This window comes from Anomalospiza imberbis, chromosome 9 (assembly GCF_031753505.1).
Source record: "Anomalospiza imberbis isolate Cuckoo-Finch-1a 21T00152 chromosome 9, ASM3175350v1, whole genome shotgun sequence".
In the NCBI taxonomy this organism is placed as follows: Eukaryota; Metazoa; Chordata; class Aves; order Passeriformes; family Viduidae; genus Anomalospiza; species Anomalospiza imberbis.
The window spans coordinates 3122612-3146813 of NC_089689.1; the positions used below are offsets into that span (position 1 = coordinate 3122612).

Here is a 24202-nt window from a genome sequence, read left to right on the forward strand (position 1 = left end):
GGACCTTTTCAGGGGTCCACGACGTTACCCAGAGTCCCCACAGCTCCCCCCAGCACGGGGGGTGTCAATGACACCGAGTCTGCAGCGGTTCTTTACAACAAGGTTTTATTTTTCTTTCCTTTTGACAAAAAACATTGAGGAGTTGTACATTGTTGGTGGTCAGCTCGGTTCCCCGTTTGGGTCCAAACGAGCAGGTTATGTTACAACATCCCACCCCAGAGCTGGGGGATGAAGGCAGAACATCTCCCACCCGCCCTCCCATGGCCCCAGGAGTCACCGGCCCCACGCCTGGGAGGCTCTGCCATCCAAGGCCTCCTGGGGGGGGCAGGAGGATGGTGCTGGGACAGCCAGCCTGGAGGGGACAGCGGGGCTCCGCGTGCCAGGGCTGCCACACCTCCTCGCACACCCACCACAGCCCCCCCAGGAGATTTGCAGGGCTTCGAATCCAGTCCCGGCAGCGAGCTGGGAACCGGTTGCATGCCACCGGTGAACTCCTGCCCGCCCAGGGCATGTCCTATGCAGGCAGAGGTTGAAATACATCCCCCCCTCCCCATCCTGCCTCCCGTGGCCCAGCATGGCCAGCAGCCACCGAGTGGCACAGCCCTGGTGTCCGGGAGGCTGCGGAAATGTCCAGAACTCCACAGAGGAGAGATCGTACAGCAGCAAAGCCGAGTCCAGCGCCTTGAAAAGCAAGGCACAGGCTGCAGTGGTGCCTTGGGGCTGGTTCGCCTCCCCCCTCGGCACAGTCCTTCCCGTGCTTCTCCTGGGGGCTGTTTTTGGTTTCAGAGACGCGCTGTGGAGGTGCCACCGTGTCCCCGCAGGTCCCTGCCTGTCCCCCCACCGCGGGAGCAGCGCTGTGGCTGCTTCAGGAGAGGCAGAAGCGGGGCGTTTTCGGACCCTTTCGGGGTAAAAAGGGGCTGTGTTTTGTTCCACACAGTTTCTGTACGTTAGTTAAACACAGGGCTGACATGCCAAAAAGCTCAGGTTCGGGCACTGCAGCCCGGTGTGGCAGCGCGGGCACGCCCCGGGGGCTGCGCCCCATCCTGTGCCACCGCTGCGGAGCATCACCAACACCGCTCGCCGGCCCCATGCCGGGGCTGAGGAAAGAAAAGCGCCCAAAAAGCTCGAAATCCGCATGAAACGTGCCCCCGCTTGGAGAGCATCGCTGCCTCCCTCCCACCCGCCAGGCACAGACACAAAAAGCCGCCTCCTCCCCCCCCTCCGCGGGCTCTTACTCAGAGCCCGGCGCATTGTCAGACACCTTTCCGCATTTAGAAGGAGACGATACCGACACCTATATTTAGAGCAGGTACGGCATCGCCTTTCCCGGCCCCCAGCAGCACCGAGTCCCTGGTCCCTGGTCCCAGCGATCCCACGCTGCCCGCCAGACCCGGCTCTCCCAAATTCCGCCACTGGGAGCAACGCTCCGGAAGCTTCAGGGTGAAGCCACGAACTGCTCACGGATGGCTGGAAGGGAGCAGGTGATGCCCGTGTCCCTAGCCACCACCAGGGACCTTCCCCACGGCTGCGTGGGACATGGACTGTCCCCAAGAGCCCAGAGGGGCGACAGGCAGGATCTGAGCCAAAGGCATGGAGAGGTCTGCCTGTGGAATTTTTGGGTGCCTGGGCAGGTGGAAGTGTCTGTTTGGGACGGCAGAGGTGCCCCCCGCCATCAGGGACCGCGGGAGGCAGGAGGAGCTTTGGGCCCTGTGAGGGGTGCACAGAGGGCACTTTGGCCATGACAAGGAGGGGGTTTGGTCCATGCACGAGCCCTGGAGCAGGAAGCCTTCACAGCCACTGGGATTTGCTTCTCACAAAGCAGAGCTCCCTCGGGGGAGCTCACAAAGCGATCAGGGCATGATCTGCACATGCACGAGCAGGGCAGTTTGTGCATCTTTCTGTCAGGAGAAGCCACGAGCTATCCAGGACCAAAGCAAAGCCTGGCCAGGGCTGCTGCTCAGCTGGACAACAGCCCCAGAGACCCAGACCACAACAACCTGCAGCAAAGCAAACCCGGGGGCAGGAGGAAGGGCACGGTGAGGGCTGTGCTGCCCTTACCTGCCCATCCCCACATCCCATCTCCACTCACGGCCACCATGGCTGGCCCAAACGCACCGAGCATGCCCCAGCCCAGAGAACAAGCCCTTCTCTGAGGCTCCAAAGGCACAGGGAGGCACAGGAGGCTGGAGCACCCTCCAGCTCCCCAGGACCACGCTCGGGCTGACGACAGACACAACTCATAGCAGAAACACAGCGCTAGTCACCAGGGCGAGCCCCCCATCAGCACGGGCCACCAGCAGCACCTCCCCGGGCTGGCAGGCACAGCACTGCACCCACAGCATGGATCGCTGAGAGCTGACAGCACATAATTAGCAGATTAATTAATGACTGGCGCTGGAAGGTGGCCCTGTGCTGCATTTTCAATGTTTGCAGGAGGGCTGAGCCACCCTGCTCAGGACAAAGCTCCTTCCCCAGCTCTTGGACACCCACCTGCTCCCACACCGGGGCCATGGGGTTTGCACAGCCAGCCCCCCATGGCAGCCCTTCTCCAAAGGGGTGCCAGGTCCCCGGAGAGGGCACAGGCCATGGCTGCAGGGGAAACTGAGGCAGGGCTGGTGCCAAAGCCGGATGCTTCTGCCCGGAAGACAGATCTTAAGGTACATCATGCACTCACAACATCTTCACTCCCCTGCAGACACGGATATCTTCTTTTCCTGGGAAAACAAGCAAAGAGGCCTCTGAGAGAGAGGTCTGCCATCACCCCCTTGGCACTGCTGGTGCCAAGCAAGCTGTGTTCCTGGGGACAGCTCTGTCCTCATCCCTTGGGCATCCCACTCCTGCAGGCACTGAGCTGCCCAAGGAGCCCTTGCCACAGCCATCTCTAACAGAGAAAATGCAATTCCCACCGCTGGAAACACCTGGCAGAGGGAGCAAGGTGACATTCCCAGTGCTCTGTACAGCAGCCCCCCGGGGAGGCTCGGTCCTGCCCCCACCAAAGCAGGGTGCAGGCAAGCAGGAGCCCCAAGGGGCTCCCCAGCATTTTCAGGTGATTAAAACAAATCTATGTATGTGTATATCTTTATATATACAGCATATAAATATATATACACACACACACCCCGTATATACACACACAGGCACACCTAGAGTTCTCCGTATATAAATAAATATATGTCGGCGGGACACAGGGTACATTCGGCAGCACTGAGCCCCCCACCCCCAGTACAAACCAGTTTTGCCCCCTCTGGCAGCCACAGCTGCTCTGGTCTGTATGGGTGCATCCCAACCCCTCATCCCCTGCACCCCACGTCGCATCCTGCCCCTTTCCAGGCAGGATGAGACCCTCGGGGAGGGAAGTTCCAAGCCACAGCAGCACAAGCCCAAGCAACAGAGCAAAGGGGGTCCCTTGCATCCCTTTGCTGGGACTCTCTGGCCATGGGGAGCAGAAAGCCCTCGGGATGAGCTTTCCCGGGGATCCCTCTTGGGGCAGGGAGCAGGGCTGCGGCCGGGGGGGGGCTCTCCCTTGTCCCCCAGCACACCAACCCGGCCGGGCCGCTCTGCCACCCATCAAATGCTTCTCTGTGCAGAAAAAAAAAGTGATAGTAATAAATGAAAGTCCACAGATTTTAATTTTTTTTTTTTTTTTTTTTTTTTTTTTTTGCACAAAGACTTCTCTTTTTTTTCCGTTTCTTTTCTTTGTTGGTTTTTTTTTTTTTTTTTTTTTTCTCTCTCATTTTTTCTTCCCCTTCCGTTCCGGTCGGTTTGGGGTGGGCTTTTTGTTTGTTTGTTTGTTTGTTTGGGTTTTCCATTTCGTTTTGTTTTGTTCCCCCCCCCCCCCCCCAACCTCCGCGTTTGGTTTTGGTTTTTAGTTTCATTCCCAGGCGTGGCGAAGAGCATGCATTGGAGAAGGGCAGGGCGGGACGGGGCAGCCGAGGCGGGGTCGGGTGGCGGGTTTGAGGCGGGGTGAGGGGGGCAGCTTCTAGCACTTGTCATCTTCCTCGGTGTCGCTGAGCACGTCGATGCTGGCCCCGCACATGACGCCCTGCGCCGCCCCTCGCCGCCGCCGCCGGTAGTGCCCGTTGGGCATCTGCCAGCTGTGCCGCAGCGGCGGCGCCGAGCCGATGGTGTTGGAGCGGCCGAGGCTGGTGGCCACGGCCGCCTCGAAGGTGAGCGTCTCCTCCTCACCGCAGTCTGAGGCGTGCGAGTCGTCGTGCAGCGCCAGGTAGGGCTCCGAGATGTAGCGCTGCGGCGTGGACTGCCGGCTCTGCTTCCCCGCCGGCGAGCTGGAAGGCTCGGCCGGGCCGGCCGTGTTGGGATCCAGGCTGGAGGAGAGCAGCGGCGAGCCGCCCTCGCTCTCGTCGGCCGGAGGAGAGGTGTCCCCGGCGTGTCGCAGCATGGAGGCGTAGGACAGGAGGGGACGCGGCTTGGGGGGCACCGGCGGCAGCTGGCGGCGACCTCGCCGGGGCGTGCTGGTGTCCGAGATGGAGGGGATGGAGCTTTCGCTCAGGGAGCCCATGCCCTGCAAGGCACCGGGACACGCTGGGGAATGCAGGCAGCACCACCCCACAGCATAGCACAGCACAGCTCAGCTCAGCTCAGCTCAGCTCAGCACAGCACAGCACAGAACAGAACAGCACAGCACAGAACAGAACACCACAGCACAACACAGCACCCCACAGCATAGCACAGCACAGCTCAGCTCAGCTCAGCTCAGCTCAGCACAGCACAGCACAGAACAGAACAGCACAGCACAGAACAGAACACCACAGCACAACACAGCACCCCACAGCATAGCACAGCACAGCTCAGCTCAGCTCAGCACAGCTCAGCTCAGCACAGCACAGAACAGCACAGGTCAGCTCAGCTCAGCTCAGCTCAGCACAGCACAGAACAGCACAGCACAGAACAGCACAGCACAGAACAGAACACCACAGCACAACACAGCACCCCACAGCATAGCACAGCTCAGCTCAGCTCAGCTCAGCTCAGCACAGCACAGCTCAGCACAGGTCAGCACAGCACAGAACAGCTCAGCACAGCACAGAACAGCACAGCACAGAACAGCACAGCACAGAACAGAACACCACAGCACAACACAGCACCCCACAGCATAGCACAGCTCAGCTCAGCTCAGCTCAGCACAGCACAGCTCAGCACAGGTCAGCACAGCACAGCACAGCACAGCTCAGCACAGCACCGAACAGCACAGCACAGAACAGAACACCACAGCACAACACAGCACCCCACAGCATAGCACAGTACAGCTCAGCACAGCACAGAACAGCACACCACCCCACAGAACACCACAGCACAGCACCCCACAGCAACCCACAGGACAACACTGCACAGCACCCCACAGCCCACCACAGCACAGCTCAGCACAGCACAGAACAGCACACCACAGCACAGCTCAGCACAGCACCCCACAGCACAGCACCCCACAGCACAGTACAGCACCCCACAGAACACCACACCACACCCCCTCTCCCCCCACCCTGGGCTCCCCTGGACTTCGCCTCTGTCTTGAAAGGGCGACTCTGCCCCATCCCTGCCCCGTGAGCTCATCGTGGTCTGCGGCTTCCTCACAAAGAGAAGCACACGGGCAGGCACTGATCTCCCTGGTGACCAGTGACAGGACCCAAGGGAACAGCATGAAGCTGTGCCAGGGGAGGTTTAAGTTGGATATTTGGAAAAAGTGCTTCACCCAGAGGGTGGTCAGGCAGTGGAAAAGGCTCCCCAAGGAAGTGGTCACAGCACCAAGACTGACAGAGCTCAAGACGCATTCAGACAATGCTCTCGGGCACATGGTGGGATTCTGAGTTGGACTTGATGACCCTTGTGCTCTGTTCCAACTCAGGATACTCTGATTCCATGCTTTTGGTGGTCAAAAGCAAAAAGCACTCCCAAACCCGCCCTAGGAAGAGCTGATGGCTCGCCATCTGCTGCTCTCCATGGGTGGCATCTCCATGGCTGGCTTCAAGTTCACTCAAGCACTGGCCCCTCCAGGCTGGGACACCTTCACCTTGGCAGGGAGCGGATGCCATAGCAGCAGGAGGATCAGCATGAGATCCACCCCTGTCCCCAAATACTCTGCAGGGTGCCTGAGCAGCCCCAACCTGCTCAGCTCACAGCAGACACAGAGATGCCACCACCAGGAGATGAGATGGTTCAGATCTTCCCGGTTTTGCCAAGGAGCTTTTTCTGTGCTTCCCTTTGTGCTTAGGAAGGGATCTCCACCACCCACCTGCCTGCTGGGTGTCTGCGACCTGCCCTCGCTGGGTGACCGGGACTCGCGCCGCCTCTCCGGCGACTCCTCCTGTGCCTGGGGACTCCTCTCCTCGGAGTTGCAGCGGGAGATGTCAGGGGACAGCAGGTGCTTGCGCTCTTTGGATCGGCCCCGCTCCCTGCCCGAGCGGTGCCCCTCGGACCGGTGGCCTGCAGGACACCCACGTCAGTCCCCACCACCACCCCCTCTGCAGCAGCTCAGCTGGAGGGTTTTTTTGGGGTTTTCCTGGCTCACCCGCGTCAGCATTGAGGCGCCGGGCGGACAGCTGGAGCGAGGAGTGGTAGCTGCGCCGGCGGGACTTGTAGGTGTTGTCACTGCTGCGCTCCATGGAGAACTCGTCCAGCCAGGAGCTGTTGGGCCGCTTGTCCCGGATGGTGGAGAACGATCTCCGCATGGAGCTGGTGTCCGTCACCACCTGCAAGCAACCCCGGCCAGCCGGGGACAGCATTAGCGCCAGGCAGGGCTGGCGGTCAGGAATGACCGGTTCACCCCCACCACGGGGATGGCCATGCTGTGGGATGGGGAAATTCGGGGTGGGGGCAGCCAGCCTGAGAACAGCCCCCCCAGATAATCTCTGCACAAATCAGGGGTGGGAGGAAAGCGGGGTATAGCTTTGGAGCTCGTGGGCTCCCCTTCCCCAGCCGGCTGGAGCTGTGCTGCACAGGCAAAGCCAAGCCCAGGGCTGGGGGGAGAGCAGCAACACCTCCTGCTGTGTGTGGGGACATGGAGGACACCACAGCATTGCCCCCCAGGCTGCCTCGCCAGCATCCCTAGGCTGCTGGATTCACTAGGATTCACTAGGAAAGCAGCCTCAAGAGGAGCAGTCCTTGAAAAGATTGTTGGCAGAGGGGTCCCCCAGTGCCCCTTGCTCTGTGTTCATTTTTCCAGCTGCCACCTTTTTTCCCTACTCTTCCTTTATTCCACATCCCCAACCCTTTCCCCTGCACTTATTCCCTATCTCCTGACTCATGCTGTTGTTTATTCTTCCCTTTCCTTTTCTTTCTCCCTCCCATGCTTCTCCTTCCTACCTTCTCCCCTCTACACCCTGTGTTTTCACATGTTATGGAGAAAACATCACCTCCTTCCATACTTCCCTTGCTTAGTTCTAGCAGCTCTTTGCCACTGCAGCCTCAGGCTGTTCTCCAGCTCCTCTCACCTTTCCTGCTCCCATCCCCTTCTTTGTTGCTGAATGACCAAGAAAGCCCGTGAGACAAAGCCTCCCTTTGTCTTCACACCCTCACAGAGCGCCACACCAAGACTTGGTGCCTGCCCCGAGGTGAGCAAGCAGACCCAGAGATTTCACAGCAACACCAACCCCCAAAAAACATCTGCATCTTGGGGGAGGCTGAGCACAGGACAGAACAAAGAGAAACCAGGCAGACAGATGAGGAGGTGAGATGTGGCCTGGGTTCCCCTGGACAGACAGAGAAGTGCACGTGTTGGGACGATGGGAAAGGACGGAGAAGGCGTTTCATCACCTGTGATCATCTGACAGCTGGGCTGGGGCTCCTCAAACCTCAGCCAGTGCCCAGGGCTGCAGGAAAGGAGGGGGTGTCCCACCGTGGGGAGAACATGCCGCCTCCCGGCGTGGTCCTGGACCTCCCCCACGAGCCAGGAGATGGATACCCCAGGCTGCTCTCTGCTGCCAGCATCCCCCTTGTAGGGCAACAGCAGCTCCTACTCGTGCAGCACCCAAAGAAAGGGAGAAGCTCTGGTATCAGGGTGCTGGGGATGCCACGGGGCTCAGCACAGAGAGAAGCCCCAGCGTCATCTGGCTGGCTTTGATCAGACCCGGCACCTGTGGGGGCTCTGCTTGGTTTTACCTGGGGATCCACAGTGAGACGAGGCATGGAGGAGGCCCTCCCAGAGACAGCGTGGTCCTGAGTATCCACGGGAAGGTAGCTGCCACGGTTAGAGGGCTGCACTCTTTGAAACTCCCTAACCTCTGGCTCCTGGAAATAAACACACAGCCAAGCTCTTGGGATGGGCTTGGAGCAGGGCAGCACGCTGCTTTGGGCCTCTTGGCAGGGGACAGCCCTGCTTGCTCAGCCAGGGGCAGAATTTAAGTTGGCCAAAACCAGGTGGTAAAACACTAGCATAGGTTGCCCAGAGAGGTGGTGGATTCTCCTTCCCTGGAAGTGTTCAAGGCCAGGTTGGATGGGGCTCTGAGCAGCCTGGTCTGGTTGAACATGTCCCTGCCCATGGCAAGAGGATTGGAAATAGATGAGTTTTAAAAGGTCCCTTCCAACCCAAACTATTTGATGATTCTATGAAAAACAGAGTCTAAGCCATTAGAATTCATCACATTGCCACCGAAAAATACCCTCCAGTTCACAGTCCCCAGGTGAGCCCTGATGGGGTGCTTCAGGCTTGCCTGATGGCCAGCTGCCCTTGCACTTCTACAGTGACAGTGGAAACCCTGCCTGGGTCTGGGGGCACCCTGACTGCTCAGGGTTTAACTCCTTCTTTGGCCAGGAGGGGACAAATGGATAGGAATAGGATTTTCAAAAACATCAAAGCTTCCTGGCCACATCCCTGTTAAAAGAGCACACACTGCCCATAGCACTTAAATGCTTTGGTTAATTCCCAGTTTTTAGGGGACTCTGTGGATGCTTATGTTCACTCACGGTGTCGAGGAGATGGGCACAGAGCGACCCTGGAGGTCACTAGAAAGTGACTTTATGGGGGCAGGGGGAGTCTGATCTGCCACCTCCCCACGTGGCTGGGGTGGCTGAGGCAGGGGATGCCTGCCTGTGTCATACACAGGTGACACAGAGCTACAGACCCTGGGGACACGGACTGGGCTGGGGACACACGGTGGTGCCACACTGCGTCGGGTGGTGCAGGAACGCAGACATGGAGATATATAGAGACGTGTGATATATATAGATGTGTGATATATATAGATATGTGATATATATATATACACACACAGACAGACAGGAGGCCAGAGAGGGCTGCTCCTGCTGGAGACAGTTTGACAGCTTGGCTGGGGACTGGGGACGCCACCACTGACAACAAAATGGACACGAATCCGAAAACATCAGATACCATCACTCAGCACGGGGTAACCCACTGACATGAGTGCTCAGTGGAAAAAATAGCCTGTGGAGAGAAGGATATTTTACTGCAGCACATTGGTCACGGCTCTCGCCCCAAAAGCACTTGGGCTGCCTGGCCCCACAGATCAGGGCAGGTCCAGGGATGGCTGTGTCCCCAGTGCCAGAGGCAAGGGACAGGACATCCAGGGGTATTTGTCCCATTTTGGATCTGTGCATGACCCAGCAGCTGCCATCCCTGTGCTGTGCTCACTCCCCACACCTCCCCGTGCCCACCAGCATCCATGCTGGGGCTGCAGAGGAGCAGTGCATGACTTTACCAGAGACTGGTGCTCCTGGAACTGCTCCTGGGCCGGATCCATGCATGCCAGCTGGAAGATCTCCTGTGGCGAGAGCGGGCTCAGCGAGGGGAACCCGCCTCGGCTGCTCCTGCAAACACAGACCAGCTTCAGGGAGGCCATGACCCCGGGATCAGCTCTCCTGCAGCTCAGAGCTGGAGAGCCCCGTGCCTGCCCCCCCAGGCTGCTTAGACCCCTTGTTTGAGACAAACATCAAGTTCCCTGGAGAGCTGAAGTGGGCAGGAGAGGACACCAGTGCCTCGAGTCCTGCAGCAGCAGTGGGACATCCCAAGAGCAGTGACAGAAACCCTCAACACATCATTCCCACCAGCCAGGGTGCTGGAATTCCCCAGTGCACTGCTCAACAGCTCCTGGGGTCCAGCTTCACCCTGGATGAAGAGTACCAGGATGATCCTGCAGGAAGAGCATCCACAGACCCGTGGCCATCCCCTTTTCCCACCTCAGCTGCTGCTGGCGATGCTGACACACACCAGGTACCTGGAATCCTGCAAAAGCGTTGTGCCAGGAGATTTCTCCCTGCTCCCAGCAGCAATTTAACCCTTTCTGCAGCCCAGTGCCAGCTCCAAGAAGGAAAGAAAGGCTGCAGGAACAGAAAAGTGACAGGCAGCACTCACAGGCCCGAGAGGGTGTCCTGCTGGAGGTACGGCAGAGCCTTGGCGTTGGAGATGATTTCCTGCGGCAGAGAGGACGGCTCCATGCGCTGGAACATCGGGGCATTTTTCTGCATTGGGGAAAGGAAGAAATTGAGCCGGTAGGAAATGTGGATGAACATCCAGTGCTTCCCAAGCCAAGCTCCCACCACTGGAAGGAGGACACCGTGCTCGTGTTCCCTGTCAGGGACTGAGGCTGATCGCAGACATGCCTTGTAGTCCCCAAACCCTGACCTGTGCTGTTGTTTTCATCCCAGCTGGCTGCACGTCTGGGCTGGGAGGTGGTGGGAAGCAGAGAGGGTGATCTGAATGTCCCTATCCTGCCCTGGCTGAGCCTCACCTGCTCCTCCAGCTGCTGCCGCTGCTTCTTCGCCTTGCTCTGCTTGTAGTAATCCATGATCATCATGGCTGCATATATTTTCCCAACAGTCAGGTCAGAGGCTGGGAGCATGAGAGGGAACAAAATGGGGTCACTTGTGTTGTAAGAGAAGGTACCGACATGGATCTTGGGAAGAGCCCTGCTCTGGGATACCCTGGTGACCCTCAAACTCTTCTCACCGCTCCAAAAGAGAGCGTGCTGAGCACCCAGACACTCCCTATGGAGATAAAATAGATGAAGATGGCTTGAAATCATCATCATCCTAAGCCACCAAGGCACACGTTCTCATCATATCATCAGGTGTGCTCAGCCTATGCTCCAGAGAGGATTCACAGGAGCCTGTGGCTTTGGCAGGAGTAGATCCCTGCAAACTGGGTGGTTTTCCAGAGACTTCCCAAGCAGGCAAGCAGAACAAGGCAGAACAAACCCTTCGCCCACTTCTCCCCAAGCTGGGGATGGGTCTGGCCAGTCCCCACCTTCCTTTGGGAATAAGTTGCTGTGGGGATGAGGGGAGTTTGAAAGCAATGAAAGCCCCCCCCAGAGACTCACTTTTTGGCATGGGTACCAACAGGTCAAGCATCTTCTGGGACAGGTGAGGCCAAATGGTCAGAATCTCCTTTTGAAGCTCAGAGTCCAACTGCTGCCAATCTGCACCACCTTCAACAGCAGGGAGCAAAAATGGCCCACACACATCAAACCTTGGCACCAGGGTCCAACCAACCCCCCTTTCCCATCCTGAAGTGAGGTTCCACCTCAGCATCCATCTCTCTGGGCTGGGAGGGCTATCTGCCCTCAGCGAGCCTGGTCTCCTGCTCCCACAGGGAAACTCTCCTACCATCCCTTCCATATGTGCCTCCATCTCCCCATCCTCTGCCCTCCCACTCAAAGCTGCCACCTTCGAGCTTGCCTTGGGTCCGTCTCTGCAGCTCCAATCCTACTCCAGCCCACACACACCTGCTGCTGCCCCACTTTCTTTTTGCTGGTGAGCAGATCATGTGCCAGTGGAAGAGCAGCTCCGCTCGGTAAATCCTGAAATGCTCGGCGAGGCTGTGCACGGAGAGCAGAGTTCTCTGGCCAGGGCTTTGCTGAGCTTAGGAAGGCCCAGGACCATCAGAAGCTGTCAACGTGCCCTAACAGAGCCACCCAAGCAGAGGGGCAATTTGGGTGAGCTGTAGAACACCCAGGTTCAAATCTCTGCTTTGTCTGGAGGAGTTTGAACCCATCCTTGTTGTCTGAGCACTGGGCTTTGGATGACATCTTACCCGGGGTTGGGTTTTCTCCCAGTAGCTGAGCTGTTCCTAGAGGAGGTTTTATTGAAAATGCCATGTTTCTGCAGGAAGTTTTTGATCTGATGAATCACAGCCTTTCCAGCAACAACAACAAAGGAGGTTTTCCTGCTCTGAACATTTTATCTTCCCTGAGAGACAAAGGTTTCTTTTCCCCACAGCCTAAGGAAGCCAAGCACGTATTTTCCATCCTTGGTTTGGCTTCTTACATGGGGAGGAAGGGGAATTCTCTCTCTCCTCCATTACACAGTGGACATCAAGCTGTTTCTTTTCTCTGGAAACAGCTTCTGATGAAGAATTCTCTACCTCTTCCCTAAAGAGATAGATTTTTTTTTTTTAACAGAAAGTGGCAGAAATTTGCCTGTTCAATGTACTTGCTCCCATCTGTGTGCATCGAGGCTCTGGACCCCAGATTAGCTGTGAGGTCCTCAGCCCGGCCAAAGAGAAAGGGCCTTTTTCTGAGGTGATAAGACAAGGAAGAAGAATTTTTAGCTGAGTGAGGGTAGATTGAGCTTGGATATTAGGAAGAAGTTCAGAAGGTGGTGAGGCCCTGGAACAGATTGCCCAGAGAAGCTGTGGATGCCCCTACCCTGGAAGTGTTCAAGGCCAGGCTGGATGGGTGGTGGAAGGTGTCCCTGCCCATGGCAGGGGGTGGAACAGGATGATCTTTGAGGCTCTTTCCAACACAAACCCGTGCTGGGATTCTACAAAAGGATGATGGGCACTCTGCAGAGTGCCCCTCTTTGCCACAGCCTTTACCTTTGGCAATTTTGATGTCCAAGGCCGTGCGGATCAGGGCCATGAGGGTGGAGGTGAAGTGGACTGTCATGTCCTCGGCCACGGGCATGTTCATCAGCACCAGTCTCTGCGCAAGAGAGAGAAGAAAACAGCGGACGGAAAACAATATCGAAAAACACATCGACCAGGCTGGAGGAAAAGAAATTAAACATTAAACAAAAGGGGGAGGAAAAAAAATAATCAAAATTAAAAAAAGAAATAAATAAAAGAAAATAAAAAGCAACAAGGAGTGTCAAAACAGCACAGCCAAAAAAGAAGGGCAAGGATCACCCCACCGGCCCCCCACCTCCCCGGCTCCTTCCACCCCAGGACACCGGCTCACTGCCTTCCAGGGCTCCTCCTGCACCCCAGGAATGGCCCCTGAGCCCCCCTCCCCACGGCACCGGGGCTGCCGCAGCACCCCCTGGCACTTTTGGGAAGACACACCTGATCCATCAGGGATGCAGGCATGTGGGATTTGCAGGAAGGGGAGATGGGCTCAGGTTTCCGTTCCCGGGTGGTTTGGCTTTCCAGCTCTCAACCCTTCCCAGCTGGGGCAGGGGAGAGGAGGGTCCCTAACCTTCAGGGACTTCAGATCAGCTGGATTCCTCTAGCATGCTACATCCTGGCACTCCCTTTTTGCGTCTTTCAGAGATGAAGTTTGCCAGCACATGCAGGGGGTCCAAATTATCCATGGGTGGGGAAGGGAAAGGAAGGGAAGGGGAGGGTGGGAAAAGTGCAGAAGGAAAGAGAAAAGGGCAATCAAGGCAGGTTAGACACGCCATGCTCCTTCCCCACCCTGGCAAGGCGGGGTGCAAACCGAAGTGACCAGATCCACTTTCCAGAGAGTATATTTTGCTTTGTGAATACCTTGGGTCAGCCCTTCCCTGCCCATTCCTTTCCACCCGGCTTTTCATGTCCCTTTCCTGCTTTCAAGCCTCCCTTTTTCCCCCTGGAAAAGTGTGATGGTGGATGTATGCTCGTGTGAACAAACACGTGAGAGCCGGAGAGGGTGGAAGTGTGTTTGGAAGTGTGCAGGAATCCCTTTGTGCTAGCCCTGCTAAAAGGCCAAGAAAAACCCTAATTTCCTCCTCAACAACAGATCCTCCTGTAGCTCTGGGTCTTGTCCTGGCAGCTGCTGCCCTCAGAAAGCCACACAGCTCCCACAGCACATCCTCCACAGCTTCCCATGCTCCTGATCCATGCCTACACAGCTGGGACCTGACTGACAGCCACCACTCCGGGTGGGACAGCTCAGAGCTGCCTTTGGAAGGCCCCTGGCTTTGCCTTGCACAAGCCATCCCTGCGATAGCCCACGCTGATGGTCCTGGCTCCTCAGGCACAGCAGGCCTGCTCCTGTGGGATTTGGGATTTGTCCCCACTGCCCACCTGCTTCCCATCTCCATGGGCTTCTTCATTGGCTGGGATGAGGATGGTTCCAAGCCCCTGGGCATGAACTCCTGAGGACATCTCACTCTCCTAACTGTGCTACAGGGCTGTTCCTCACCTCACTTCACCTGACCTGACCTCCTGCAGCCCTCCCACTTCCACACCACTGCTGATCCTGCCTCTCCTTCTCCCCTCGGAGCTGCGAGCGAGCACGGCAGCATCACGTGCGTGGGCAGTGGAGAGCAGCCAGCGTGGCCAGGGCTCTTGTGGGCACACCGGGCTCCCCAGGAGTGAGCCAAACACATGTTGGACACCCCAACAACTCCCCAGCTTCCCCGGCTCCCCGCCTCCCGCAGGTGCCCCGGCTCCTGCTGGGCTCTAACCCCCAGAGAAGGAAGGGTTGATCTACCTTATAGGCCACTTTGGAAGGACATCTCTTGCCGAGGCCTAGCGGTGGTGACATAAGAGTCAGCATTTCATACATCTCAGTGTAATGGATTCGGCCACTGCTCATGGAGGGGGAAGGGGAGGGAGGGAGATGCAGAGAGAGGAGGCATTCCCAGAGAGCGGAAAAAAACGTACAAACGAAAAATAGTACAGGAATAAACAGGAGAGAAAAAAATAAAACAAAAACAAACAAAAAAAAAACAAACGGACAAACAGGAAAAGAACAGGAAACCCGTTAATCAAGGCAAATCATACATGAGAGACTGTCCTGATATGGATTTATAGCACTGCTCACACAGACCCAGGAATGCTGGCAGAAAGCGACTCACCCCTCTCCTCTCTGCTGCTGGCCTCAAGCGCCTGTCTCGCTACCAGCCTGGGACGACTCCTCTGCTCTGAACCCCTCTCCTAAAGCCCTCCAGCAGCCCCCACCTCGTCCCACAGGTTCCAGGGCTGTGTGCGAGTGGTATAAATCAGATACACGGCACTCGAGCCATGGGTTATTTGAGATAAGGGTGCTTTGCACCACGGTGCTCTGTGGCCTCCGGAGCATCTTCCCTCCCGGGGGGGGTGCCTGGCAGTGCTTGGCATGGCCACCTAACCCATAGCCAAAGGCTGTGTATCCCCAGCTGGTGGGGTCTATGCAATTGGGAGGCAGCATCTTGCATAGAAGGCAGTGGGCCAGGGTCACTTGTCAAAGGAAGATGCCCAGTTGCTTCCGTCTGGCTCTGCGGATGGACCACTTTCCCACCATGCACCAGTGCAAAAGGCATGCTGAATCGGCTGGAAAAAAAAAACCGGGAGGAAAAGTTGGGCATGCCATGCTCCCGCCCTGGCTCTCTCCCACATGCGGCTGCAAGTTCCACCAGGTTGGAGTTTAAAGAGTCTCAGCAGAGGCAGCTGTTTGGGCCTTCCAACATTGGGGTTTGTTTGGGTTTCCCACGGGAGCAGTTAGGGCAGGACCCCCCCCTCCCCACCTTGCACTCCTCTGCTCCATAACGAGCTGCCTGGGATTGCTGAGCAAGGAATGCCACCAAAATCGGGCCAGCCGAGGCTGCCCTCTGCCAGGCTGGGGTAGCTGGGCTGTGCCTCCCTCTCTCTGCACGTCCACATCTCCCAGGGATCCTGGGCTTGGTCACCTCTTCTTCCCCTCGTGCCAGGCCCCCAGCCTGTACTGCAAGGTTCAGGATGGTCACTGGGCTGGGGCAACCTCGTGACACCAAAGGCATTGACCCTCACTGCTGGACACGAGCCCATCTCAGCTGGGGTGCCCTGGGAGAGAGGGCACTGCCAAAAAATTAAGCATCCGCACGGGATCTTGGCTTCTTCCCTAGGATGTGCTGAGAGCAGTGTGGAAAGGGGAGATGAGGTCTCCTCTTCTCAGGGTTTGGAAGCAGCCCCCTGGTCAAAAAGGCTCCTACTAAGATAAGTCCTGACATTTCAGATGTGAACAGAAATGGTGACAGGATCTGTTTGGGGTGCAGGCACAGAAGGGGCTGGGCCAGTCACACCCAAATATGGTTGATAAGACTCTGGAGAATGATGAGCAGGATGACCAAGAGGAAATATCCAGGAGTCTGCAAGCAGCACCTTGGCAGGGCTGGATGAGCACCAGGTCAGGGTGAGATGACTAAAATTTTCATGCATGAATTCAGTGCAAAAAAGGAAGCAAGACAGTGATCTTCCAGCCATCCTTCCTGGCAGGGGGAATATTGGGGAACCCAGCACAAAACAGGCACTGCCCTTCAGACTGAGATCCTCCTCACAACGAAGGAAGAATGGAGTCCATGAAAGGAAGACTTTGCCTCAGTGACCAAGAGGGATCACATGAGAACTGCACACTTTGCTGCTCCTCAGAGCAGAGATCTTGGAGCTTTCTGAGCAGCACAGCTGTGCCCAGACACCATTTCCCCACGGAGTGAAGCACAGGCAGGCACACGGAATGACATCCATCCGAGCAGGATTGATGCCTTGTGAAGGCTGACCTAGACCAGAGACTAGGTGGAGCTAAAAAATAAAGTAGGGATTTACTAAAGGCCTCAATGGATCCACCATGGGCAGCACAAGAGCCCAGCTAGGGCTGCACCCAAGATGAACCAAAATGGTCACAAAATGCACGACTGCTCACGGGGTCTCTCACTTCCATAAGTTCTGCTCCATTTGCACATTGGAGCTAATTGTCCAATTCCAGCTTTAGCCCATGCAGTCCCATCCTGCTTGTTTTCCTCTTCAGCCCATGTTGTTTATGCTCTTGGGCCTGAGATATGGATCATTTGTCCTTGGTCCCCAGCTGGAGAAGGAATTGGTTTGTCTCTCTGCTCTGTGAAGAGAGCTCACCATCCCCTCATATGAAGCCCAGAGCCACACACTAAAGCAGCACAGAATGTGAAAAATATAAAAGCTAAAACCTGAGGCATCAGGATGACTCCCAAGAGCTGGTCCAAGCATGGGCACACCCAGGATGGGGGATCTGACCTATCTATCCTTGTCTGGACAGAGATGTGACCCACAGCTACAGTACAAGGTGGCCACCAGGAATTATACCCTGTAAAACCACCAGGAATTAATGGCTCAGCCCTGAGAGAAGCCTGGGAGTGGCAGAGGAGGAAATGTGGGACACAGGACATCTGTCCTCCTGTGGTTAGGAGATAAATACTGTGCCACACAGGCTGTTAGGAAGGGAGCAGCAGGAGTGCTGTGAGAGTAGATTCAGAAGAGGTGAAGTCCACAGGGATATTATCTGTGGAGCATTCACCTGGCAGGCAGGGCAGGCTCACTGAACTGAAACGTGTGCAAGCTGACTTGGCATTTTGGGATCTGGCAAGATGCAACAACCACAAGGATTTTTTTTTTTTTTTCATCTTTTGGGAATTCTTCCAGGGCAATAGGAACTCCTGAAAAATCTTGTGTTCTTGAAACATCTCCTGCACAGGGAGGAGGAGACTGAGGCAACACAAGGTAGAGATGGGGATGGCATGACAACAGAAGCTGTTCTCAGTACTCTTTGCTTCTGCTTCTCCTTGAGTTTATCCATCTTCACTGCTCTGCCCATCCACAGTCAGCAGAAATCCTATTGCTCTGAGACTCCCTCTTCCAAGGAAGCATTACAGGTACCCCTCTGAGCCCCAGGTGATCCAGATTAGGAGAGCAGCATGTGACATGGAGCCCAGCTGAGAAGGGCTCAGCACTCCTCCCGGAGGTGTCTTCTGCCTTCAGGGACCTGAGTAAGTGTCCTCAGCCAAGCTGCCATCTTCTGCCAGGGATGCAGCAGCAGAGAAGACTGGAAAGACTCCAAGAAGCCCTTCCTGGAACAGACGACCCCATCTGAGATTCTTGCAAGAAATCTCCTGCTCCTAAATCCATCTTCCTAAACAAGGTGACCAATCATCCGGGCCTTGTGTTCTTTGTGCTGCTTTGCCTCTGGCAAAACCGTCCCCCCGTCCAGCTGTGGAGGGTGACAGAGCTGTTCCAGGGGTGGCATCTGTAAGGAAAGCCTTTCTGGTGTTTCCAGAAGGATGTGGTGACTACACCACGCTGCAGCAAGGAACCCTCCTTGCCTCCTGCAGAGGCAAGAGCAAGGGCTGGAGTTGTCTGAGTTCCCTCGTGCACCTCAGAAGCCGTGAGGGATGCAGAAGGGAGAGCAGGCTCTGTGATTCATCCTTTCGTGCCATAGGCACAGACAAAGGTGTCATGGCACTTCAGAGAATGCGGCAGGAGAGGGATTTTGCTCAACTGTCACCCCAAAATAAAATTTTTAAAAAACCCCTTCAAGTCAGAGAGACACGAGGAGGCCAAATCGCTGCCCTGGACTCATGGCCAGGAGCCAGGAACTGAGCTCAAGGGAGAGGAGCTGCCAAGCTCCAGAGGTGTGCCCTGGTGTCACCATATCCCAGGCAGATCCAGCAAGCTTTGTGCAAGACTAGCAAGAGTCCTGCTCCTCAGAGATGTGATTGTTTGTACTCCAAAGTGCCACACTTGAGGACAGGGCTGTCGGGTACAGCACAGCATCCCTCGTGAACAGGGGTCACCCTGGCCTCCTCGTCCTCCCCCGGCCCTCACTGTCCAAAACAACAGCAAAGTCCCCAACATCCTCCAGCCTTTGCTTCCTCCTTCCCTCCTGAGGAGCAAACCCTCCCAAAAACCTCGTTGTCCCACGTGAGGTGCTTTAAGGAGTCGAGCAGGGACAGTGGCATTTGGCCTGGCGCCCCTCAGGGCTCTCTGCACCGGTGGAACTGGGGCGGGGGGCTTGCTGGGGGGCACAATTTGTCAAAACCCACCCCAGGAGGCTCTGAGCCCCACCCCCCCCAGCCCCACTGATGCCTCCCCTGGAGGGGAACAGCTGCTGGCTCTGGGAGGCAGTGGACCTCTTTAAACTCGAAGGAAAGCAACGTCAGGGTTCCCTGGGGAGGCGCGGTGGCAGTGGAGCGGGGGAAGGAGGGGTGGATGGTGTGTCCCGTGGCCAGGTTGTGGCGGAGGACTGGGAGGCAAACCTTGCACGCCACCCTGTAGGGGCAGTTCTCTCCTAGGCCCAGAGGAGGCGAGATCACCCGTACTAATTTGTACATATCCTTATACGAGATCCTGCCGCTGCAAAGGAAGCACAGGTGGGTTAATAGGACACTGAGACGGTGGAGGGGAGGATGGAGAGCTTAACGGGGGGATGCTGGGGCCATCTGTGGGGCAAGACCCCCAGCAGAGCACAGCTCTTCTCCTTCTGGCTCTGTCAAACCCAGAGAGGAGAAAAAGCTGTGAGCATCAGCTAGTGCCTTTTCCACCATGAGAGCCAGCTCATATCTCCTCACACTGTCCCATCCTCACCCTGGAGAAGGACAGTTTTGGTGGTGGACACCATCCCGTGACCCTTCCTCATTGTGCCCCTGACCCCTGCGCCTGGTGGGAGAGGGCTGGGATTTTAGACAGGGTGAGCCTGCAGCTTGGTGGAGTTCTAGCCCAAGGAGTTGTGCCCCATCACATCACCAGAGCCCCTGTCCTCACACAGCCAACCCTCTGAGACCCACGAGGTCCCAGTGAGGTTGGCAGCTGAGCCACTTGTGCCTCCAAGATCTGGGGAACCTGAGACAGGGAGGGATAATGTGACCAGCTGGGGGCTGTGGCACCTGGCGCTCTCCAGTCCAGTCCTGTGCTCTGGCCACCAGCCCAGCTCTGCCAAGGGTGCACATTATTAGAAGCAAACCTCTCCAAACGCACACCCCCTTTCCTCCCACAGAAGCACATCTGCCCAGAGCCGGTGCAGCCAGCCCAGGATACGGCCGTATCCTCCAGCACCACGGGAACGAGGAAGCAGCCGAGGCAAAGAGCTGGCAGGAGGGGGTGCAGGATGCTGAGCTCCCCACTCCGCTCCAGCCCAGAGCCCCTGGGGAAGCGTGGGGTGGAAGTGCTGAGGTGCAGCTACTGCAGCCTCCTGGGCATCCTCGGACAAGCTTGGAGTGAAACCATGCGGGGAGGCAAAGAGCGCCGTCACCGTCCTACCCGGCGCCTTTGCCTCTGGTTTCTTTCTCCTCGCTCCTCTCCCATCCCCTCTCCATTGATGAAGAACCAACCAGACCCCAACCATCTGGACAAAACACATCCCTGCTCCCCCCTGGTGCTGGATGTTCTCCCCAGGAGAGCTCCGTGTGATGGTGCCGCTGTTGGGATGTGGTAGGAGCTGTTGGGATGTACTCACCTGTTCCTAGCCCGGCACTGGGGCCAGGGCTGCCACCACTGTCTACCATGTCCCCTAACCACTGGCTACAAGCGTGGCTTGCTCAGGAATCAGAGGGGCACATGGCATGGACAGGACAGCTCAGGCTTGTTTTACAGTGGCTCCTGGACACCGAGGTCACGATCATGTGCAATGAGAGAATCAAGTGCCCAGCCTGGATAAACCCTTCCCAAGAGCCACCCCAGAGCGAGCAGCTGGGTGTTTCACTGCTCTACCTCCTCTCCTTTCTCTGGTTGGAGCTGATATTGGGCACAAAAAAATACCTTGGCTGGGGCTGGTCTCCTGAGGGCAGGACATGGAGGCAGAGAGTCTCCAAAAGGAGTGTGTGGGGTTGCCAAGGCCAAGAGCTAAGATGGCACAGGCTCCCTGGCAGTGGTGGATCACAGCCCCAAGGAGTCCCTGGGCTCTGGAAGGGGCCACACAAGGCACCCTGGTGGTGCTGGGGCTGAGTGAAGGGCAAACATGTTCCCAGAGCTGCCAAAGGTTCCCCATTGCTCTAGGGATGTTTGGGACCCTCCAAGGAGGAGGAGCAGTGGAAAGCAAGGCCTCTGCAGCAGTAGCAGGAGGAGCAGGGCCAAAATCTTGCCACCCAGGGTGTGTGTGGGCCCTGTGAGCCCATCCACTGCTGGGAACAAGCTGCTGCCTCCAAACGGGAGCCCTGTTCTCCAAAGTCCTCATCAGCAAGGGCAGGAGTGCAGCAGCCAAAGCCCTCCCACCTCCAGAGAGCTGAGTGGGCTGGCCAGCACAGAGCACATCTCCCCAAACACACCCCAAACAAGGCCCTGTGCGGGTGGTTTGCCAGGAGCCCAGCAGATCCCCACGGGTGGGAACAAGCCCCACTCAGCCCTGCTCTCATCAGGAGCTGTGGCTGCTGGGGAGCAAGGGATGGAGCCAGTCTCAGGGCAAAGGCTCCCAGCTGGTGCATGGGGACAGGAAAGGAGGCTGAGAGGGATCTGCCTGCGGGGCAGGGAGGAGAGGAAGAGCAGGAACGTCCAGCACTCAGGATGAACACCCCATGGCAAACTGAACATCACCCAAGACGCCTGTGCCACCAACCAGTAGAAGAACCAGCTGCTGTGACCACGGGTGACAGCAGCACATCCCTGACTGTCCCAGACATCACTGAGAACTACACTTCCATTAGAACACAGAGAGCCTGGTTTAAAACCAGCTCTGAGAGGTTGCTTGGGAGAGAAGGAGCTGGCTACATACCACGCTGCTCGGTCATACTCTGCCCAGATCCGGACAAACTCATCCAGATGGTGAGGGCCCAGGATGGAGGAATCCCGTGTCAGGTATTCAAAGTTGTCCATGATGACGGCCACAAACAGGTTGAGCATCTAAATCAAAGTGGGGAAAGGCAGAGAGAAAGGAAATTGAGGGGAGAGGGAGCAGCGAAGGGAAGGGAGAGAGAAGAAGGCGTGATTGTGGGAAGGCGATGGAAGATGACCTGATGGCTGGGGTGCTGACAAGGGGGATCCCCAGAGCTCTCAGAGGAGGCAACTCACCAGGAAGGAGCAGAAGAAGATGAAGGACACAAAGTAAACATAGGCCAGGTCAGTGCCGCAGCGCTCGTTCTCGTTCTGCCCGGATGTCGCCGTCGTGTCCGGCTCGCAGCCTTTGCCTTCTAGGCAGGACAGCATGATCTCCTGCCACGCCTCTCCGGTGGCACTCCTGTTCCAAACACAGCCCTGTCAGCAGCTCGTGGTGGCACGGGACAGAGTCAGGATGTCCCCAGGAGAAGCCTCACCACCCCCTGCCCAAATTAAACGCATCTCTGGCAGGCGAAGGAATGTTTTCCACGGCTGCTCACCTGAAGAGGAGCATGAGAGAGCCCAGGAAGCTGCGGAAGTTGTTGTGCCGGTTAATGTGGCTTTCCTCATCTAGTTTGATATTACCAAAAACCTGCAGAAGGGAGAAAAAGGGCTCAGCTCTTCAGGCAAGATCTCATCAGCCAGGGAAGCAGCTGCATGTTCGCATTCCCATCCTTGAGAACATTCCAGGTTGGGTTGGACAGGGCTCTGAGCAACCTGATCTAGCTGAAGATGTCCCTGCCATGGGGGTGGACAAGGTGGCCTTCAAAGTCCCTTCCAACCCAAAGCATTCTCTGACTCTGTGATTGCTCGAAAAGTACCCCAGCAAACACAGGCTGGTGCACAGCCAGCGTGCCAAGGAGCTGGTGCCAGGCAGCCATCGGGGAAGGAGATTCTCCTCTCTTTGGCAGGGATTTGCTGTGGGTGGCAAAGGCTGCGAGAGGCTGAGCTACCATGGAAACAGGAGCATGGAAGGGCCTGGGATCAGCTGAGTCCAACCATTCCACATCCATCCCTTGATGCCATCTGAGCACCACACGGCACCCAGCGACCCCAGCTACGCTGGAGGGGCAGGGACAAAGTCCCGCTGTCCTGGGTGGGTGCTGGGTCACACTCCTGGACACTCCCAGCAGCTTTTCCCTTGGTGGAGAAATGGTCTGTGATGGTGGGGTCAGTCACAGCACTGCAAAAAAGGTGGGGAAGGGTTCAGGGAGGAAGGGACAGACCGCACCATCCCCAGGGCTAAGAGAGGCAACAAAGATCAAACAACGGACAATATTCTAACAACAACCCTCAGCCAAGGCTGTGGTAAGACATACCGAACATTCGTAAAGTGCCTAAATTGGAAATATGTGCTGTTATTACTGTTAAATATTTATTCCCCTTTCCCTGAACCTAAAAATACACCAACTGCAGAGTATTTTTTCCCTGTACAGGTTTTTTGGAATGTGTAATTGTAGAATATTTTCTGCCTCCAGCTATTTTGCTCAAATAACGCCCACAGACTTTACTGCTTGGGGATTTGTTCACAATGGTGTTAAAAAAAAAATAAAAAAAATAAATCTAATACTACCAGCCAGCAGGGAGGGGGGCTGAGTCAGATGGCGGCTGTTTAGGAGAACACCTGGAGCCAGTGCCGAGGTGAGTAGGACAGGGTGGCAAAAATCAGCCACTGGAAGATCTACACAGCAAAGCTGCCAAGCAGCACAAGCCAGTGGCCTCTGTCACCCCGAAATGAGGCATTGGGTAGCGTGGCAGCTCATCGGGCAGCTCCACATCCCCAGTGCTCGCCGTCGAGGATACTTTGTCACATCTCCAGCGTGGGATTTAGTCACAGCAGAGGCGAGCCAGCCCTGCGGCACGTGCGGGGCTGAGGGGTTCGGCTCACGTGCCTCTTATTCACCAGCTGGAGCCTGTGAAGCTGAGGCCTCCCCGTGCTCTGCACACCCCCAGCAGCTGGGAGATCACGGCAGGGCCCGAAATGTGAGCACCCAAACAGACCGACAGCGGCGCAGCTGCAGGGACAAGATGGATGGCAGGCGCCCAGCTGAGTCCCCAGGGCCACATCCCCAAAGGGACCAGTTGGGAAGGCAGTTGTGCAGCTTGACTGAACAAACCCATGGCAGTTTCCCCAGGGCCCTGCAGCTCCCAGAGGAGCTGTTCCATCCTCAGCACCCTCCTGGCACTGCGGCTCGGTGCAGCAATGACAGGCAGGCACAAGGCTGGCTCCTGCATGCAACACTGGGGACACGCTGATGTCACCGTCTGTGCCACAGGGACGCACGGACACATCTGTCTCACCTGCATCCCAATGATGGCGTAGATGAAGAAAAGCATGGCAATCAGCAGGCAGACGTAGGGGAGTGCCTGCAAGAGAAGCAGATGAGTCATCTCATCATCACAGGTCCAGCCCCAGAGGAGTACAGAACACACAGGTGAGCTGTGCTGGTCCATCTCTCCTACAAGGCCGTGGGAACAGCCTGCATTTGGGAGCAGCACCACACCCCTGTGGCCTGGGAAGAGGCCAGGGCA

The 24202-nt window shown here is 56.7% G+C and overlaps 1 protein-coding gene across 16 annotated transcripts in view; it reads right to left on the reverse strand.

The window, feature by feature from the left end:
• Positions 1 to 3843: 3843 nt before the first annotated feature.
• CACNA1E (calcium voltage-gated channel subunit alpha1 E) overlaps positions 3844 to 24202 on the reverse strand; it is a 111487-nt gene continuing 91128 nt past the window's right edge. For 6 of the 16 annotated variants that reach the window (XM_068199372.1, XM_068199371.1, XM_068199374.1 and 3 more), the window contains 14 exons: positions 23972 to 24037; positions 22171 to 22262; positions 21866 to 22031; positions 21570 to 21697; positions 19123 to 19219; positions 12779 to 12884; positions 11283 to 11390; positions 10695 to 10795; positions 10319 to 10425; positions 9666 to 9774; positions 8110 to 8238; positions 6521 to 6701; positions 6245 to 6435; positions 3844 to 4519 (listed from right to left, as the gene is read on the reverse strand). In XM_068199372.1, coding sequence (XP_068055473.1) covers positions 3980 to 4519; positions 6245 to 6435; positions 6521 to 6701; positions 8110 to 8238; positions 9666 to 9774; positions 10319 to 10425; positions 10695 to 10795; positions 11283 to 11390; positions 12779 to 12884; positions 19123 to 19219; positions 21570 to 21697; positions 21866 to 22031; positions 22171 to 22262; positions 23972 to 24037 — 2121 coding nt within the window. In that variant the 3' untranslated portion in view covers positions 3844 to 3979. Of the gene's footprint in view, positions 4520 to 6244; positions 6436 to 6520; positions 6702 to 8109; positions 8239 to 9665; positions 9775 to 10318; positions 10426 to 10694; positions 10796 to 11282; positions 11391 to 12778; positions 12947 to 14594; positions 14692 to 14767; positions 15416 to 19122; positions 19220 to 21569; positions 21698 to 21865; positions 22032 to 22170; positions 22263 to 23971; positions 24038 to 24202 lie in introns of those variants that run through there. The other 10 variants (XM_068199382.1, XM_068199375.1, XM_068199373.1 and 7 more) reach the window with 5 other exon arrangements.